The 21,684-nt window shown below is 38.1% G+C and overlaps 1 protein-coding gene across 3 annotated transcripts in view; it reads right to left on the bottom strand.

Annotated features, from left to right (window-relative positions):
• Positions 1-508: 508 nt before the first annotated feature.
• ARHGAP18 (Rho GTPase activating protein 18) overlaps positions 509-21,684 on the bottom strand; it is a 202,681-nt gene continuing 181,505 nt past the window's right edge. For all 3 annotated transcript variants that reach the window (XM_027551504.1, XM_027551506.1, XM_027551503.1), the window contains 5 exons: positions 20,536-20,742; positions 19,550-19,690; positions 7,253-7,377; positions 3,448-3,509; positions 509-2,061 (listed from right to left, as the gene is read on the bottom strand). In XM_027551504.1, the coding sequence (XP_027407305.1) occupies positions 1,970-2,061; positions 3,448-3,509; positions 7,253-7,377; positions 19,550-19,690; positions 20,536-20,742 (627 nt within the window). In that variant the 3' untranslated portion in view covers positions 509-1,969. The remainder of the gene's footprint in view (positions 2,062-3,447; positions 3,510-7,252; positions 7,378-19,549; positions 19,691-20,535; positions 20,743-21,684) is intronic.

Consider the following 21,684-nt stretch of genomic DNA (forward strand, 5'->3'; position numbering starts at 1 on the left):
CAATCAGTCCACCCTAAAAGAGATCAGTCCTGGGTGTTCATTGGAAGGACTGATACTGAAGCTGAAACTCCAATACTTTGGCCACCTCATGCGAAGAGTTGACTCATTAGAAAAGACCCTCATGCTGGGAGGGATTGCGGGCAGGAGAAGGGGACGACAGAGGATGAGATGGCTGGATGGCATCACCAACTCGATGGACATGAGTTTGGATGAACTCCGGGAGTTGGTGACGGACAGGGAGGCCTGGTGTGCTGTGATTCATGGGGTCGCAAAGAGTTGGACACGACTGAGCGACTGAACTGAACTGAAAGAATAGAAATTTCCTAAGGAAAAACCTAAGGAAGGAAGCAAGTTTATACCTTCCATGTGTCTTCCCACTTTAAAAACAACACAGGAGCAGTAAATAGGAGAAATAAAAGAGTAGAAGTGGCTTTTAACAAAAACAAGAATAGCCCATTATTATACTCATGAACACATCAGGTTAAATGTAATAAATTCCAAGAAAAGATAATTTAGAAAAATGTATTTAATTATAAAAAAAATTTTTAAATAAAAAAGCAATGGCACAAATCATCACAAAGGTATTTAAGTGATCATATCCACAGGCTGCTCTTAATTAAAAATTTCTGACTGTTCTCATTAGCAGCATTTTCCCCTCCTAATTAGAGTGACATCAAGAGCTTCTGAGAATGTGCAATGTTTCCTATCCTAAAGTCCTACTGAAAAGTATCATAAACACAGTTTGTGCAACATTCATGTACATCACTTTTATTCACTACACTCTAAACGTATAAAATATGGAACATTTCTCTCTCACTTCATTCCTCTTGTTTACAGTATGGAGGCTCATCTCTTATTATAATGGTTTGTGCATGAAAATTTCTGGGAATGGTCTTTCCACAGCATTTTAGTAAATTTGCTCTGATTAAAATAAGTACACAAACAAAAGCTTGTTCATATGATGGTGTCATACTCAGAAGAATAATTCTTCCTGCGACTCATTTATAAGTAAAAAAAAAAAAAAGAAGATCCCTCTTTCAGCAGAATACATTCTCAATGACTGGATCACACTATTGCACGTATTTGTACTGCTAATATGACAACAGGTAAAGCCAGTTACAGTATTTGTACTGCTAATACGACAATAGGTAAAGCCAGCTATATGACTTTTTAAATTTCATTTAGGAGACTACAGCTTACACGAAGTGATCTTCCACTCTCTCATTATCCATAATCCAGTTATTCCACATGGATATATTTTATTTATTCTGAATACGTAAGTCTTAAACAGTGCAGTAAGAATTGGCAGTTTCTGACAGGTCTGTTTTCTTGATAGTAGATACAGTTCTGAGCACATACGTGAGCTGAACTGAAACAAAATGCAAGTCTCTTCGTGTGATACAGCACTAAGAAGTGGGAGGCCACTGTCTGAACAAATGACTCAAAGAGATGAATATTAATGTACGACAGAGACAGAAATATTGCTGAACTCAGTCTATTTCCAGAGGTACTGTCTTCACATCTTGCCATACCTGATCCTGGTTACCTTTCCAGCTGAAAAACAAACCCATCTGGGGGAAGGCAGGTGTCAGGAGGAGAGAAAGGTGAAAATGCACATTATTACTGTATACATCATTTTAGAACAGAAAAAGAGGGGGAAGAGAGTATATTTTCATATTAAAAAGGGATGTCGCATCTGGACACATTCCACGGAGTGGATGAAAATAGCCTACAAGCTAATTTAGCTCCTTTCTTCTCACTCCAGAGATGTTTTCTAATATGAATAATAATAATTAACATAATCTGGCAGCAGCACAAATCTAGAACTTTTTAAGGCTCAGTGTGTCACTATTCAAGAATAGGGTATATGTGAATAATAAGAGTCCCACCATTTATTTTATTTACACTCTTGACCCAGCAAGTATGATTAAGGGAGTCCTTATGGCTGGCTATCTTCAGCATAAATCTTCTATGATGGCTTTGACTTTATAACCCACTCAGCATTGGGGTTGAGTTGATATAAGTCCTTCATGTAAGTGTTGTCATCGAGGCAGCGTTCCCCTAGGAAAGAGATGTTACATCAGTGTGATACAGTGACTGGGGAGATAGAGAGGCAATTTTAAATTTAAGCTTCGTGGTTTAACTCTGGAGTCTTACACTTTGAAATAGGTATCATTTTTTCCCACCTCCCATAATATTATAAGGCTTGGGCCAATAATGGAAAAATTAATTGAGTAGTCCTTCTCCAAATGCACAGGTTTTCAAATGAAGTTAGGAAGTTGAAAATACTGTCTGTGATGGGCTTTTAAATGGTTCCTTAAAAGTTTATTTGCCTTTATTAAGTAAGAAACCATGCTTAATTCCCAATATCTAATAGCAAAATGCACAATAAAATAAATATACCAATACTTGATTAACAGAGTTAACAATCCAGATTTCTAGTGGAATTGTGACTTACTTAAATTTTTGAAGGAAACTTGATATTCTTAAATTCAGGTTTCAATATTTACTAAAATTTTTAAGTCCTAGAAAAGAATTCTACAAAACTTATCATAAGGTATTTTCAATGACTATTTTGAATTTATTTGTTGACAATTTTACTCTTACCATTTTAAGGATCAAAAAAAGAAGGAAGGTTTACTTTAAATTTTAATAAGAAGATGAGTACAACCCATTGATAGTTATAAGTGGGCAAATAAAATATGAGACATGGTCAAAACTAATCCATTTATCCTATTTCTATTTTATAAGGTACCAATGTATGTATGTATACATATGTGTTTTATGTAGCAGGCAATCAACAATGGCAAAATAACTTCTGCATTCACTAAAAAATACCCAATACTATACCATAATAAAAGTATCAACTCGGTCTTAAATAAGCTCACTCCCTTTATTAAGATGTGCTTTCAGCATATAAAAGGGCTTCCCTCATAGCTCAGTTGGTAAAGAACCTGCCTGCAATGCAGGAGACTTGGGTTCGATTCCTGGGTCAGGAAGATCCCCTGGAGAAGGAAATGGCAACCCACTCCAGTGTTCTTGCCTGGAGAATTCCATGGAGAGAGGAACGTGGCGGGCTACAGTCCATGGGGTCATAAGAGTTGGACATGACTGAGTGACTTTCACTACTACTACCTATCAGCATATAAAAAAGAAAGAGGTTTTGAAAAAATTCATTAACCATTTTAGAAGTTATTTCTATTTTAGGGAACTTGCCTTTGGCTCAAGGTCCACATAGAAGGAGCTCTAAAAGAGCCAGAACAGAAAGGCCAGACCCATTAAAAAAAAAAAAAAAAAAAATCTCATCAACTATAGTACTCATCAACTGTCTACAGAGTGTTATATTTTACTTCAAATTTCCTTTTCTCTCCCAAAGATATAAAAAACCACCACTGGCAATGTCAAATAAGCCTATGGAATAAAAGATTAAAAAAAAAACGTGCTTACCAATATTTCCTCCAATTTCATACAAAAAAACTTCCCCATTCTTGAGAGTCTGGGCAACTCCACTAGCAGGGAGAAAACAAACTGATTAGTTGCATCATCAGACAGCTTGCAAGTAAATCACTTTAATGTGCTTGGGGAATTCTAGCTTGTATGGAAAATTCATAACTTAGACATACTGTAATTATCTACACGTTTGTATTTTCCCATCTGTTAAATGTGTTGAACAGTAATAAAAATGTCACACCTGTAAATTAAAATAAACAAATGGAATCGTACATCCAAAGGTGAAATAATAAATCAGTACCTAAATTTGTAAAGTTAAAAAGAAAAGTAACATTTTAGCTGTCCATAAAATTATTAATATGGTCATCTATTTTGCATAGGGGCCAAAAAGGTCCTCATGAAACTCTAAGAAGAAATGTTTGCACATTGCATTTATTCAATAGTATTTCTCACAGGTTTGCTGTGCTGATCACTCTAATAGTGTACAAGATGAATATAAAGAATATAGCGCAGTTCATAAGCCTCCCTGTGCTAACTGTCCCAATATGGGAGGTAAATGCTCTCAAAATAGAACCAAACACTCATTACGATGACTTTACAAGTAGAATGCATCTACAGGTTTACTCTCTTCGAAGAGTAAAGTCTCCAGAACATTAGGTTTAACAGTGGCAAAATAAAGTGCTTTACAAACATCTCTATTATCTGGAAAACTTGCCAAAAATCTGATTTAATATGCCTAGGTCAAGCCCTAGAATCTGGTTTTTAAGTACTCTCTGGTAGACTCTGATGCACAGAAGGGTTTGCGAACCACTGACAGAGGACCTGAGGACAAACTCCCCGGAACTGACAAGAGAAAACCAAGGCTGACTTTTACCCAAACCAGCAGAAAGATGTGATACAGCAGAAGCTCTCCTAATCAACCATTCAGTGGCCCCTCGAGTTACCCAGCTCCATCTACTCTGCTGTCCACAGCACCCTGACCACTCAGGGCTATGGGAGTTCTCGCGCTTACCATCCTCCCTGTTGAGCCATATCCTGACCAAGAGACAACTCACTTTGCTTCCAAACTGGGGTATGCTTATTTTTGAAATTAAATAATTTAATAATTACATTTTCATTTTTAATACAGCATATAACCTGATAAACTATAATGAGAGCCATTATTTTTACGAAAACCAAATGGAATGTTTTGGGAGACGGAAAAAAATCTAATCAGGTTATTGTTCTCAGATTGCCTCTCCAATATTTATATTCTTATTTTACTTTAAAGAAACCTAAACTAGATTTTCTGGTATACATTACCTTTCACTTAACACTAATCAACAAATCCATAACTAAAGAAAAGGCAACAGCTATTACCAAAGACTGGCGAATGAATGTATAATTTATTGCACATTTATTTTATGTCATTTGTGTGTTCTTGGCTTCAGTAGAGAAAGCAGGGGAGGAAAAGGATGGAGGGAAGTGGGGTTTCCCACTGTCTCTGTACAAGTGGAAGGCAAAGAAGGAGAGCAAAGTCACGGAAGAAAAGATACATATAAGTATTTATTGAAAACATCACTTATTAGATGGCCCAGACAGATAATACTATGTACTTCCTGGTCATTTTCCTATTTAATTATCACACGGCTATAACGTGGGTCCACTTTTACAATGAAGAGCCTGAGACTTACAGAGATGATAAAAACTAGCCTAACATAAAACAGGAAAATCTAGTATTTGGATCCGTATTATCTGGTTCCAGCATCCCCAAGCATAAAAGAAAGGGCTGAGCACTGGGAGGAGAAAAGGCAAATGGACTATGAAGTTTGCTAGACCTCTCTTTGGGTGGAGCAGGAGGGGAGAGAAGGGGTGGTAGAAGAAAGGATTCTGCTTTAGTGGGTAGCACATGTTTGCTTAATAAAAGCACCACAAGCAGTAAATCCAAATAGACAAAGGGCAATTGTCACAAAACTGGTACTTTCTTATAAGAATATGTCTACCATTATCCTACTCTACCCTAACTATAAAAGTCACAGTGGAGTGTATCATACAACTTCAGTCACACCTTATATTACCTACAAGCAGAGGAGCACAACTGCAGATTAAATTGAGCATCTGGGTCCTGCAACTAAACACTGCATAAATTAAACTATGTCTAGCCTGGAAGAGCTGCTTATATCTGAAGTCTGGCCAGATCTTCAGGTACACACTTTGGGAGAGGATGGGAAGCCATTCCCAATGGGAAGAATGGCATCTACTTGGTCAGCTCAGGGAATAGAGAGGAAGTGGATTGATTTCCTCGAGGCAGAGAGACCTTTTAGGGAGCAAAGACATCCAAGAAACTCCAACTGCTCCCAGAACCTAATTCCCCCCGCCCCCCCCCCCCAATTCCAACTGGTCCAGGAATTAATCCCCTCAAAGTCCATCTACTCCCAGACTCTACATCAGTGGTCCCCAGATCCATGATGATCTCTTGGTCCCCGAGTCAATAAAGAGAGGGGTTAAAGGACTTCCTTTGCGGACAAACCCCAGATTTAGAATTCAGCTCCACCACCCAGGTGACAAGTGACCTTGAAAGTCTCAAGTTTCCTTATCAGTAAAATGGAGGTAATGATAGTACTTCCCTCAGAGTGTGGTTGAGAGGGAAGTTTAAGCCCAGAATTACCAATAAGCCTCTCTTTTATTTCATCACCATCTGTTAACTACACAGGCTCATGTCTTCTTCCAATTTACAAACCACAAGGGAAGACACTTTAAGATATTTTTTATACCCTTTTCAACATCTAGCAGAGGGCCATAGACAGAGCAGAGACATATTAAATACATGCAGTTCTGTATTAAAACTGGAGAAATTTTGACAGAAAACTTGAATGAAAGAATGAAGAGATTAAATTCTATCAGAGATGAAATCAGTATAAAGAAGCTAAACAGCTAATGCCTCTGAGGTCTCTGACTTTAAAAAAAAAAGTTAGATTTATTTATTTCAATAAGTGGAAATGAGAAAGGAAAGCATTAAAATATAATTTTAGCTAAAAATAAGAATTTGAACACTGAAATATCCATACCCTGTTTGAACCTCCAAAATTCAAGAAAAGATATCTCAAACATGTCTCAAAAAGTGTGTATTGGGAAGGTGTGAGGGAGGTTCAAGAGGGAGGGGACATATGTATACTTACGGCTGATTCACATTGTTTGTTGTATGGAAGAAACCAATACAACATTGTAAAGCAATTATTCTCCAGCTTAAAAGGGATGCCAATGGCTTTCAAAAGACTCCTCCTGCCTCATCAGCCCCATAACAGAGGGGAAGACGTGGTGGTCTCTACTGAGGAGGGTGTGCTTTGACCTGTGACTTCAGAACTCCTTTGGCCATCTGTTCCCTCTGAATTCTTTATACCTTCTGTCTTAAAATTTAAGCGTTTCTTTGTATTCATTATATTTCATTGAAAAAGTTGTATCTTTTGTTTTAATCCCACTGTATCCTAATTAGTGATTTTCCTAACAGACTACACATAGTAATTAACCTCCAATCACCATATTCTGGAAAGAATACTGAGTAGTGTCATGTGCCAAGTCCACTGCAGACAGAGCGAAGGAATGCTCAGACCGCCTGCCTGCAACAGGCTCAACTTGAACACAAACTACACGCAATGAACTCGACTCATTCCAACAGTATTATTTTTAAGTCTCCTTTTCTCTTCTGCTAACATTTTAAGTCCTTCACACCAGCCATCATTTAGAAAAAAAAGAAAAAAAGCAGGGAGGCAGAGAGAGCAAGTGAGTGATACCATGCAATAATTAAAACAAAACAGGCCTCTACCTTTCTTGGCTGAGAAATCTGGCAAGTACATCACTGGCTTTGAGTTCTTCAGTTAGCTGTATTGCCATGGAAACTTTCGAAAGATGGGGAGCTTGTACTCGAATCACTCCCTGAGGAACGTCAGCCTGCAAAGCAATCATGACACTGGAACAAAGCTGGCAGCAGCTGGAACGTGTAACTCTGTACAATGCATTATACGGTAAGTGTGCTTAACTACTATGCATTTTACTTCACTACATAAAAACCTTAACTACTGTATAATGTAATTTACTAAATTACATCAAACCTCAAATATCCTCTTAATGGTGATAGGGGAACTTTATAATGCCTGTGCAGTAATGCTTAATTATTTTTAAAGATGTAAAGAATGACAGCAATAACCATTACTGCCATATTAAGTGCTGATTTCTGAGTATTATCTACTGGAGGGTGCTTCTTCATGTAGCAATTTATGAAATTGAATCAGAATGAAGTTACTTTGCGGGCTATTGCAATGTATGCATTAAAAAAAAAAAAATCTTCCTGCACATTCACAAAACTTCACAAAAATTTTGTCCCTGAGAGTATTAAAATAAATGAAGCATACTTTTCCAATACATTTGTATTGTGTCAGTACCTCACTCGGTTGATAAGCACACACTGGGACTGCACACTTTGAACCTGAGATGACTCATTCTAAATCCTGTGCCCACAGATGTTAAGAACATTTTATGTATTTGGGAGGCTATCAAAGAAAGATTTTGAGGATTATAATATCAAAACATCAACTATGGCATTCAAAATATTAGACTTAATTAAGTCCTAATGGTTCTGCTAAAATAAATACTAACTTATTATTTATAACCATATGCTCTTGAACAGACCTTAGACCAGACAGCATGCACAAATTATGTTTAAACATAACACTTTAAACACTACAAATAACCTGTTTAATTCAACCAGAATGTACTAAGCATCTACTGAGTACCGCACTGTACTACTGATGTTTAGCAAATTTATTTACTTAGCCAGTAAAGAAATAAGACACAAGTCCTTTGGTGCATAATAATTTTGTGCTCACAGCATCATTTTTTAATGTATATGGTGTTGAATTTTTTTTAATAAAGTATAAATATACCATACATGGAATTAATGTGATGCTTTTCAACATGTAACAAAAATAAGATCATTTTTAGATCAGGTTGCATAAAAAAAATAGGTGTCCTCAAAAGATATAAGATTGCTTCTCAGTGACATCTGAAATGTAGTATGGGAAAAGCAAAGAAAAGTGATACTGCACAGGACTATCAAAGGAGCAAAGGGCTGTGTATGACGACAATGGTATTGTTCCCCCAGACGAATCCCAAACACCTACTTCACCTGTAGAGACAGCCTGCGCCCTCATCTGACTGCTCAGTGAAGCCCTATAGGGGGCATGCCCCTCCAAGCCACACAAAGACAAATCACGTGGGGCTGCCCACTGGCCATCCAGCTGGGGATGGACTGCATTCCTAGCACCCTGGCCTGAGTCCTCTCCCTGGGGATACTGTGCTCAATGCATCCCTGATCCTAGCCTGTGCCCTGACCCCTCAACTCCTGCTCAATTTCTCCCATCCAGCCTGGACCTTTGCCTTGGTCTCTTGACTTCCAGCTTCTGAGGCTTGTAGTTTAGCCTAGTCTCTGACCTCCACCTCACCTCTAACTTACAAGGCTAATTTGCCGTTTTCCTTGATTCTAAGACACATTTTCATCTGTAATATTTTGGAAAATGAGCAGGTTCTTACAATGACTGGGGCATTTCATGTGCTACTGTTGTCATCCTTTTCCAAAGCAGTTATTCAATCAATGAAGCACCTTGTAACTCAAGGATTATGCTATATGCACTTCGCCCTTGGGGTTCATCTCTAGCTTCTATCCTGCTATGGTGATTCTGCCTGCTGGCCTGGCCTCAGCTGTTTCCTCATAGGACGTGACAAACAATAAGCTTGGCCTGATAACTTGAATGTTGGAGTGATAATTGTAATAGCAACAGTACTGAGTCTGTGTTCATAAAATCCAATCTACCTTGTCTACTCAGTGAAAAAAATATTGGTATTTTGGTTTCTGTTAGTCTATTATTACCATACTATAGGAGGGTCCTAAATAGCAGGTTCGGGTTTGCAGATCAACATCCAGTTTACCCTGATTTAAAAGTTAGGAAATTCTGCTAAAGTCATAGTGCCAACTATCCTGACAAAGAGGGTTTCTTTGGTGAAAGTCATAGTCATAGAAATTATTTCCATAATTATATCTTCTACAATCCTAGATTATCAAAAAGGGCAGGAAAACCTATACTGACATTTAAAGTGAAGTAAGATGATATGATTAAGTTTTTAAATATAGAAGGTCCTACAATAAATGAGTTATAAAATCAAAATGACCCAGAAAAATAATAAATCTGCTATAGAGAGTTCAGGCATATAGTAACCTTCCTCTGCTCCCTGCCTCTCCCCACTATTCCTTGTGGCACATTCCATTCTTTGGATAAAAAAAATGACAGTCAAAATTTGCTGAAAATACCCACGTTTTCCTGTATTTATGTACATTTTCCTCCCCTTCTGAAATATTCCCTGGTATCCATCCATTTTTCAAGGCCAAGCTCACGTACCTCAAACCCCGTGGAACACTCCATAGATGGTTTCTGACTTAACAGAATCAAAAGGAAATTCCTCTTTCCATTGAAATTCCCACTCTTTTATAATGGAGATCCTAATTTATGACACTTGCATTCTAGTAACATGCCACATATCTGAGTCACATCTGTAGCCATCTTTCAATGTTTATTGATTAAATGAGTCACTCAAAAATATTTTTCACTAGGGACTTCCCTTGTGGGGCCAGTGCTTAAAACTCTATGCTCTCAATTCAGGGAGCATGGGTTTGATCCCATGTCAGGGAACTAAGATCCTACATGCACATAGTATAGAAAAAGTCTCACTCAAAATCATATGCTAATAAAAGTAAAATTTCTCCAGAATAAAACTATAGCAATGAGCACTTTCCTTAATAGCAAAACATAGTCTTAGGAATATTGTCTAAAATAAAAAAGTTAAGTTGCCTCTATCTACCATATGATATTACTATTCCCCTTGCTACTGAGAAAAGACAGGGAGGGAAAGAGAACAGAGGATGCAGTCACTTTCCCCCCAAGGCATCTCATGAACAGCTGAAGACCCCTAATAATAGGACCATGGCTACACTTCCCAAATGAGTTCGGGGATCATACTGTGGAGAGTATGGCCAAGCTTTCTTGCAAAACACAACAGTGAGATCAGGATGGTGTGAGGAGTTGTACCCGACAGACAGCACCACACCTCTCATGGGCATCCAGACTCTCTTTGATTGTTAGTTTATAAGGAAGAGGCCCAGGTACCAGCATCTGAAGGCACTTGAGAGTTCTCAAGTGTATGTGAAAAGTCAGGTAATTGCTGTATTTTGGCTTTTGCCAGTATATGGGGAGCAGCTTGTGTATAGGTTGCTTACGGCTATGAAATTAAACATTTCCTACACTTTCCCTGTGTGTGTGTGTGTGTGTATGTGTGTGTGTTCATGGGAGGGAGGAAGAGAAAAGAGTATTTATTTCCATGGTAATACATCTCATCCAAATTCTCACTACACTACAATAAAAAGACTGTGAGCCTCACTCAATTTGAATCTATTCTGCTCTTTACTGTTGGAGGAAAAATTAGCTTAACCGATACATGTCATAGTTAAAGATGAAGCATTTGAAAGTTGTTTCTGGAAAGTTTTCCCTGGTATCTTGACAAGGATAGAAAAATGGTATTTACTAAAGATGACAAACAGTAAACGATGTCAAAGTTCTCATTTAAATAGTGTATGACAATTACTATCAAGCTCCAAAATCATGGTGTATCAAATACTAATGATGTTAGTACACTAATTACACTGAGCTGCCAAGCTTTGAATAGACACAACATGCCTGTTGATTGGAGAAGGCAATGGCAACCCACTCCAGTACTCTTGCCTAGAGAATCCCATGGACAGAGGAGCCTGGTAGGCTGCAGTCCACTGGGTCTCGAAGAGTCCGACAAGACTGATCGACTTCACTTTCACTTTTCACTTTCCTGCATTGGAGAAGGAAATGGCAACCCACTCCAGTGTTATTGCCTGAAGAATCCCAGGGACAGGGGAGCTTGGTGGGCTGCTGTCTCTGGGGTCGCACAGAGTTGGACATGACTGAAGCGACTTAGCAGCAGCAGCAGCTGACTCTGTCTCTTACTTCTTAGAATTCTTTTGGTGTGCTTGTGAGCTGAAGTTTTATAATGTACAAAAAGACTGGGAAAGAGCATTATTTGACTAACGTGATTAAAAATTAGTCACAAAGGATTTCACAACTTACAAAATGCTAGTTAATTTCTTACGTATGCAAAGACTGTTAAAATAGAGAAAATAATCTCATATGGTCCTCACATGTTCTACATATTGAAGTCAAGTATATTTTTAAAAACAGGATCTTATTTCTTACTATTTGATAAAATAAACAATGATTTTATCATTTTTTTCAAAAGGTGCAAATACTCTGCTGCTTATATTTTTATACCCTAGAGATTAGAAATTTAATGTCAGACCCTTAGAAGAAACTTTGATTTCCTTTTTAAAATTAAAAGATAACTTAAATGTAAAGCTGACATCTTTTAATACTACCCCCCACCCAAAACAAACAAACAAACAAACAAACAAAAAACCACACCTCTGTCTTCAAAGGGGCAAACTGGAAATACAGCTTTCTCAAAAAAAAAGCCAAATATAATACGTATTTTGGAAAATTTAACAAGGACATTTTAGCAGGGTATCTTCAACTAAAATGGCATGTTCATCACTTTAGTTTGTTTGGAGGTGGAGATACAAAAATCATTCTCTGTTATCTTGAACTGTTTGATTTTAATTGTGCTTTTGTAACCCAAATGCTTAAACTTTTATCCACCTTACAGACACAGAGAATTTTAAAGGTCTGAAATAAGTTTTATCATTAATAAGCACTTAATTGACAATGAAATAAATTCTGATATTTTTTACTTTTAATATGGTATTTTTTAGGCACTATAAAAAATTAGAGAACATCTGAAAGAAATAAGATTTTATGCTTGATATTGTGATTTGATTTTCCATATGTGTCCCCAAGTAGAGTCAGACACTATTTCTAGACCCAAAGCAGATGCTTGAAACAATACCTGTGACAATGCTCTGGGTCTGAGCTGTTACAAGAAACCACAGATGGGATTCTAAACAGAGTTGTGACTAGACACACAACCTCAGCCACAAATGACCCAGAGTCTACACCACACTGCTGCCAACTCCAGGATTCTTCTGAAATGGCAGAAGATGAGAGTACCAGATTTCTTTTTCATGTCCAAAACCCCAAAAATGTCACAAGATCATTTTGGAACTTTTAGCAAGTCATGTAAACTCTCTAAAGCTCAAGTTCCTCAACTGTTAATTAAGGGTGTGACCAGCAGATCATCCTGAGTTAACACTGAAATTCAACCTCAGGGAAGAAAATGTTTGTTTCCTCTATAATGATGGCAGATGGAATGAGCAGCTTGCCTTATTTCACAGAACCTCACAGAGCCCTGCTCTCTGCTCATGCTCTCTCATAAATGCAGTTTCCTTTTACTTTTAGAGGTATACTGGACTGATAGAAGAAAAATCACACAGATCTAAGTCCACAATGGACTTGAAGCCTGTGTGATTCAGCAGTTCATAACCAAATGCTCATCAAAGCTGCCCAAGATCCTTTTTAAACAGAGATGCAAAATGAGGTAATTATAGGTGAAATGATGAAAGCTCTATGATTTCCCTAAAAATACTAAAAGGAAAAATGGTGTGGAAGACAAGATGAAACAAGATATAAAAATGTGTTTGATGGTTGGTAATAGGTTTATGGAAGTTCACATACTATTCTATTTTTGTGTACGTTAGAGAAATTCCATAATAAAATTAAATTTATATGCACACAAACACATGTACACCAAATGGGGGGAAATTACCCTGACAGTTTTTAATACAAGACACATGTGTATGCCCTGTGCTGAGAGATTCTGATTCACAGGGTCCAGGAAGTGGCCTAGTCATTATTTTTTGCTATTTACTTAAAAAAAAAATAATCCTACAGAGGCCCCTACTGCATACTTCTGGCTAAGCACCATTAAGCTGTTCTTACTCTCATTTTATAGAAGAAATTGAGACCCAGAGAGAGAGAGAAAGTGATTTGCCATTAACATCTCATTAATGGCAAAGCTAGGGCTATATCAAGACATATGACCTCTGGTGTTTGATGCAGCGTGTTTATATATATATGTGCGTGTGTGTGTCTCTGTGTGTGTGTGTATGATATCAATCCTAACTCAAGTTGAAGGTAATCAGAAAATGGTTCTTTTCAAGTGGTTGATAATTACGTTATTTTTCACCAAGTGTTTCCTCCTGTTGTAATTAATAGATAAGTCTCATTAGTACTTGGAAATTCACATTTGTATCAAACAATTACTATGCTGCAGCCATTATAAACATTGCTTGTTAAATAGATTGAGTGTGTCCCTTACATTCTGGTTTAAACTATTAATCCACCTAGTCCAGCATGTCTTAATAACAGGAATACCTTGTTATATACAGTTAGCATTCAGAGAGCGTTAAAAAAAAATATTAGCTTGATGAATTCTCATTGGGGAAAAGTCACAACTAACCTTTCAAATGCAAAATCCAGAGGATCTCTTATCCAACTTTACTCAACCTCTCTGTAGCATTTGGTACTAGGACCAAACTCCATTACCCTACTCTTCTCCCCAGGGCAGCTACAACACAATCTTCAACTTTCTGTTCCTTCCTATTACTTCCTGGCCTCTTCTACCAGTTCCTTTTCCACGGCCCACTATTTAAATATTTGCATTTTTGCTTTTTTTTTTTTCTTTTTCATTTCTTACCCCATGTACCCACTTGTGTAAAAAGAATCACTCTATGGCTTCAAGTACAGTCTCTGTGTTGGTCCCAAATGCATGCCTCCAGCTCTGTCCACCCCCCTGAGCTTCAGGCCCATGTAGACAACTTTTACATAGGCATGTCAACCCCAAATGCCAAAAACGGACTACCCCGAAATCTTTTCCTTTTGTCGGATGTTTTATCTTGATGACAAAGTCTCCCAAGGTAAAATCAGCAAGTCATTCTAGATTCCTTCTTCTTCTACATTCCTCACATCCAATCAGTTTTACCATCTCACTGATAAGGGTCTTACAGGCTCACAGTCAACACTCTTTTCATTCCCAAAGCTGGGGCTTAGCTCAGCCCAAGCCTGTTTTTAAAGCTATATATTAAACATATGTAATAATGGCAGTAAAACGTGTTCATTTTATTACTACACCTAAGCCCAGGATTTGGGATACATACATATATACATACATACATATATATATATCCTTCTCAGAATTTTTCTGTGCTCTGTGGGTGAGACAGGCTAACAGTAAAGAGACCTGGATTTAAAGTCCTATAGACTTGGTTTCAAATTCCAGCTCCACAACTTCCTATCTAGATAACCTTAAGTAAATTATTTACGATTGCTAAGCCTCACTTTCCTGATCTGTAAAAAAAAAAAAAAAAAAAAAAACACGAGACTATTTTAAGAGTAAACTCCAACTAAACAGCAGTAGCAAACTGCAAGAAATACTAAACAAAATGTGGGTAACATGTTTAGCAGCATACCTGACCTCTGATAAGCATTCAAAATAAGGATAATTATTATCCCTTACAAATATAGCAATAAACAACTCACTGATTTGTAATTTCTTCCTTCAACATATTACAAATATCTTCCAATGTCATATACACACTTTTCCACTTTCATGGTATTTCATTAGATAGATATGCCATAACATATTTAACTGACCACCTGTCTCCTTTTGGATTATTTCTAATTTTGACCCATACAAAGAAAACGGCAATGAACTTAAGCATAATTATTTGCATGATTTTGAGGATTTTGACACATGCTCTCCAGAGAGATTTGACCAATTTATTTATATATACTCCAATTAACAATGAACTTAGCTGACATCTCCTACCTAACTTTTTCTCACAATATCCTTCACCTGCCAAGCATAACAACTGCTCTAAAATGCAAATACAATCATGTTACCTCCTGGGGGGGTGGTCACAACTTTCAGCAGTTCCCCACCATATACACAATAGAAGCCTGGTTCCCCCTGGAGCCCCATTTCCGCCTTCTTTCTGTCCCTGCCCTCCATGCACCTTACTGGCCAGGATGACTTAATTTTCCCTCCAAACACCTTCAGTCATCCTCACTTAGATATCCAACACGCACCTTCTACTCAACAGACCCTAAATTGAAATTGTGATCTTCCCTAAGTGTCAATCCCATTCTTCAATTTCTTAGGCCAAAAACTTCTGAATCATTCTGGACTTTTTTCTTTCTTTTTTTTTTTTTTTACAACTCATTTCAGCATCAAGAGATCCCAATGGCAGGACTCCCTGGCAGTCAGTGGTTAGGACTCTGCGCTTCTACGGCAAGGCACATAGGTTTGATCTTTGATTAAGGAACTAAGGTCCTGCATGATGTATGGTGTGGCCAAAAAAAGGAAAAAAAAAAATTAAATAAAAATCCCAATGGTCTAACTTCAAAAAATATCCAGAATTTTACCACCCCTCAATCTCCTGGTCTGTCACTCAGATTATGACATGAACCTCTTAGAAGGTCTCCCTATTCTATCTTCACCCTCCTAGAGTCTGTTTTCAAAACAACAGACCAAGGGATCATTTTAAAATATAGATTTTCAAGCCTTTCTTCAAAAGCCTGAAATGATCGTGCTTCACCCAGGGCAAACCCAGATTCCTAACAATGGCCTACAAGGCCCTGCATAATCTGGTCCCACTGTCCCACTGACTTCATTACATACATTGTCCTCCTTGCTGGCTCCACTCCAATCACAATCACTTCTTGCCAGTCCCCAAGTGCCTTAAGGCTTTCGTGCAATCTATTCCCTCCACCTGGAAAGTGCTGCCTAAAATACAGACCCAGCTTAGTTCCCTGCCCTCCTGCACATCATCCCCAGACCACCCAACTTAACACTGCAAGACACTCCCCTCTCCCGATTCCTCTTTTTCTGCCCTACTATTTTTATTATTATTTTAGGTGCATTTAACCACATACTCGGAGAAGGCAATGGCACCCCACTCCAGTACTCTTGCCTGGAAAATCCCATGGACGGAGGAGTCTGGTAGGCTGCAGTCCATGGGGTCGCGAAGAGTCAGACACCACTGAGCGACTTCGATTTCACTTTTCACTTTCATGCATTGGAGAAGGAAATGGCAACCCACTCCAGTGTTCTTGCCTGGAGAATCCCAGGGACGGGGGAGCCTGGTGGGCTGCTGTCTATGGAGTCACACAGAGTTGGACACAACTGAAGTGACTTAGCAGCAGCAGCAACCACATACTAACATACTATATAATGTATTAATTTTATTTTAATTTTAAAATTTAAGCTGTATAAGAGCAGCAAGCTTTATCTGTTTTGTTCATAGAATGTATTTTGAGTGCCTAGAACAGTGTCTGGCACATAACAGGCACGCATCCAAGAACTGTTTAACAAATAAAACATCTCAGGCAGTTTCATTCAAATGATTTGGGTGGAGAGTCAAGAAACACAAACCAACACGAAAAATCTGGAGTGGGCAAGGGGGGATAGTTTATGGAAACATAGATGGCCTGTGTTCCTGGTGTCTCAGATGGTAAAGAATCTGCCTGCAATACATAAGACCCAGGTTAGGTCCCTGGGTTGGGAAGATCCCCTGGAGAAGAGAATGGCTATTCACTCCAGTATTCTTGCCCGGAGAATTCCATGGACAGAGGAGCCTGGCAGGCTCCAGTCCATGGGGTTTTAAAGAGTCGAACATGACTGAGTGACCAACACACACATGTTCCACCCAAGTGAATAGCTGCTACTCAGATCCAGGCAATTGCTACTCTGCCGGAAACAGATTCCCCCTAGGGCAAGGAAACGTGAGGGTACTCCCACTTCCAATATGTCCAGTTAAGATGGATGTCCAGACTTTAGGGTTAAAATGTTTTAAAATGCTGGCAACTGATGGGACTTAGGTAGAAAACTAATTGGTGACTCACCACATAACCACAGTACTTGACATTATCTTGTACTTTGTTGTTCTGTAATTGTTGCCCAATATTTTTTCTCCTTAATAAAATGATAGTAGCTTGAAAAAAAAATTCTGGCAATTGATGAAATTGTTTCAACTAAAATGACAAGCTAAATGACCTCCACTGTGGGCCATGATCACCCATGGATGACCACTCTGCCTCTCTGATGTCCACTTCCTGCTTGTGGCCCAGAGTCCTCTGGTCAGGCTCCATCACACAGTTCTAGCGTCTCTGAGCTCCACCCTCCTGCATCCTTGCTTTCTGTGGGAGAGCACCAGCCACATCTCCCCATGAAGACCTAACAGGGAGTGGGGACTTGGCACCAAGGAAGCATTTACTAGTATTTTGTCAGAAGAACTGCTGAATCTCAAAAGAGAAAATCAAAATCAAAACTCAAAGATTAAGTGACAGCTAATGCATGATTTAACTGAGAGTTAAATCCAGGCTTAATCCCATGCCTTAAACTGACAATATAGCTTTTAACTAGTACAGACACAATTCCCAGACCAGCTCTTATCTATTTAACCCAAAGGTGTTCCCTGGTGGCTCAGCCAGAAAAGAATCCGCCTACAATGCAGGAGACCCAGGTTCGATCCCTGGGTTGGGAAGATCTCCTGGAGAAGGAACGGTTACCCACTCCAGTATTCTTGCCTGGAGAATTCCATGGACAGAGGAGCCTGGCAGGCTATAATCCATGGGATCTCAAAGAGTTGGACATGACTGAGTGACTAACACTTTCACACTTCACACTAAAAGAAATCCAATGCTATTTTTCTATAAATGACCAAATCATTTAAATATTTCATCTCCAAAAAATTAACATTTTAATTTCTGTCTAAAAGACTTATTAAAAAGGTGCAGCACAACAGTTTTCTTAAACTGTTCCTCAGAGTATGACATTGTAACTGTCTCATTAAATATTAGTAAAACAAGAGTATAAAGTCACCTAAATTAATGTGAATAAGCAAGACCACAAAAAAAAAAAAAATTCACGTAGTCATGACGTCCTTAGAAGTAACAAAGCATTCTAAGTTAAATAAGAATGATATCTTAAAAATCCTTTCTAACCTGTATCATTTCTCAAAAAATACCACACTATGTACAACTCCCATTTATTAAATTTTACATTTTTAAGATACTACAAATTTACCCAAAAAAGTTTAATGTCAATAAAATGCTATTTTTTAAGAATGAGAGCTATAAATCAATAAAGGAGAAAAAACATTTTTTTGTGTGATTACTGGATCCCTAAGTAGGCCAAAGCAGGAAAATCAGACAAAGGCTGATAAGTGCATTTCCATATTATTCCACAAGATGTCAGCATGTAACTGAGGAACCTCAATGGTGGGGCTGGTGGTGGAAGGGTGTCTTCACCATAAATAGAACAATAGAAACCCTTGCTTTTCATGTTCTTAAGTTAGAGCTTTCATAACTCACTTCTAAATGTGTTTTCATGTACATTTCATTATTTTAGCCCAGTTCTTAAGATATTCTTACAGAAGTTTATGATTACTAATATTTAGATATCCCTTTTAAAAATATTTTAATTTTATGTGTTCCAACATAACTCTTTCCAAATTCTTATGACCCCATTAAGACCCTTTGAAGACTCACTGAAGTCCAGGGAGGATTTTAGGCACAACACTAATACTTACCTATTTGTTTTTCAGGGTTAGTTATTTTTCCCCATTTTACAGATAAGAAAAGTGAAGAAAAGATCAGTGGTTCACACAAGAGACTCTTTAGCCACTAAACATTACAACTGGTGGACAACTGCTATCTCCATGTCATCTGTGTGTGTACACGTGGGTGAGTGAGGGTGAGTGTGTGATGAGACATTCCTTTCTTGTTATTTTCCTTTGTTCTTTATCAACAAACTCACAGGCTGAGCAACCAAGACCTGTGTAACTATCCCTACTTATTATTAATACTAATGAGCATAGTTACCCTTATTAACGCTTTTAACGTATAAACAGTACCAGAGCTTAGCAAGTGTGTAGAAAGTCATACTATAAAACATTTTAAACTCTTTGATGTATACATGATATTAAAAACAGTACTGCAATCTGCATAAATACATATATCTTCAAATTGTTTCTTACATCATTTGCACTCTTATCTTGCTTTTCATATTTTTCTCGATCATAAGCCATTTTCTTCAGCAATTTCTTCATGGCTTTTTTATCTTTCCTTTGATTTTCAGTGTTTTGCTTCCTCACTTGGTTGACAATAAACTTGGGAATCTATGGAGAAATGAAATCAAGTTTGGGGAGGAAAAAGAAGTAGCAACATTTTCAACTATTGAAATAATTATCTTTATTTCTTATATTTGGAGAGAAGTAAAAGTTTTATCTATTTGATAAGACTATGCAATTCATTAAATCTGTGGGGAAAAAATGGATCATATTACTCACCATGTGTTCAGAGGCTTCAGGTGATACAAGTTACCACCCACTGTGTAAGGTTCAAAGAGAGGCTCGGTGAAGTTCAAGGACATAGTGGCCATTTCCTATGCCAAGACTGGAGACTGCCTGAGGTAACTGACCTCAACAGTTGGCCCCTTTGTGTGGGGGCTTCCCTGCTGGCTCAGATGGTAAAGAATCTACCTGCAATGCAGGAGACCGGGGTTTGGTCCCTGGGTTGGGGAGACCCATGGAGAAGGGAATGCCTGAGGTAACTGGCATTAGGGGTCACCACCTCAATGGCTGGCCCCTTTAGGGTTTCCCTATCTATAACCTTGCCTCTTTAACCTATAGACCTCTTCTAAAAGCTAACCAGCTAGCCTCTCCTGTCAGAAGAGAAAGAAAAACTCCCCAAGAGCTGATAGATGCCTAACAATAATCCAGGAAAAAATAATCCTCAGAAATTCCATTAGCAAAAATAATATATTTTAGAAGTTACCAAATTGAAACAATAAAATCATGTTGGCATTTTAAGAAATGAGATTTAAAATATTAGTTTTTTTTAACTGCATTTGAAATCACCTATATTGGTTACTTTTTTGCAGAGACTATAACAATATAAAAATAATAAAGACTTCAAGATCTAGATATTATCACATTAACAGAGCTTGAAAATATATACTTACTGTCCACAGGAGTTTTTGATACCTAATCAGTAAGTGCATGATATTAGCTATCCCGGCTGCCATTACAAATTCTCGCTGTTCACCAGACTTCAAACCCAATGTGTGATACATGAAGAGATTTGGGGCCATGACCATTGCGACATTCATGACTGTCATCTTATTTTTCTCTTTATTGTCTACGACTCTTTGGAGAAATTCAAGCAGGGCCTGAAACAGAAATGGCTCTTTGAGATCTGTGTCTTACATGAAGATAAGAGATTAAAGCACTGTAGCACATGAGATTTTTATTTACTTAAAAGAAAATAACTAAGTTGAACATAACCACAGCCAGCTGGCCACATCCAGCGGGCCCTGTCCTCAAAGCTGCTCCATTGGTTAACACCCTGAGGTGGAGCTGGGTGTCTGCTAAGGACTATGGCCCTGGGGAATGATGCAAGAGACACACATCTGAGCTGCCAGTGGAGAGAGGAATGGAGAAGCATCAGACTGCATGCCTACCAAGCCATGGAGCACTGAAAAATAGTTAAAATATCAAACAGATATTCACTTTGCAGGAAGTGCTATACTTTAGGAATTAAAATTTTAAAAAAAGAAAAGAAAAACCTTAAAAGGATTCATTCAATCTCAGTTGCATTTGTTTTAAGGGATTCAGTAGCTGGCTGACATGAAATCTACTCTGATGGGGAGGAAGGGGAATAGCTAGAGACAAAAAGAGAATTAAAAAAAAAAAAAATGAAAAGAAGCTTTTCACTAGACCAAGCTAGTTTATGCTCAGTTTGATGCCACCCACTTCCCATCTCTATCGCCAATACTTAAGTCTCCTCTAAGCCCCTCCTACACAACAACCACAGGCAGCTTAGACCACCCTTCTGCCAGGACAGAAAGCTTCCAGTTCTTCTTCTGCACATCAGTTTTGGTCTAAACCATTAACAACAATAACTGCACAGATAGTCAATGATATCTATGAGCAAGGCATTGTTTCAAGAACTTCGTAGACATCATTTCACTTAATCCTGATTGGAAATCGAAGCTGTAACGACTTCCATCATACAGATGAGAAAACAGAATCTAAGAGAATGGATGTAATTTACGCGATGTCATAGAGTGAGCAAATGGGGGCGAAGTAACTTAATTACCTATCTATTGGCT

Source organism: Bos indicus x Bos taurus, chromosome 9 (genome assembly GCF_003369695.1).
Source record: "Bos indicus x Bos taurus breed Angus x Brahman F1 hybrid chromosome 9, Bos_hybrid_MaternalHap_v2.0, whole genome shotgun sequence".
Lineage (NCBI taxonomy): Eukaryota > Metazoa > Chordata > Mammalia > Artiodactyla > Bovidae > Bos > Bos indicus x Bos taurus.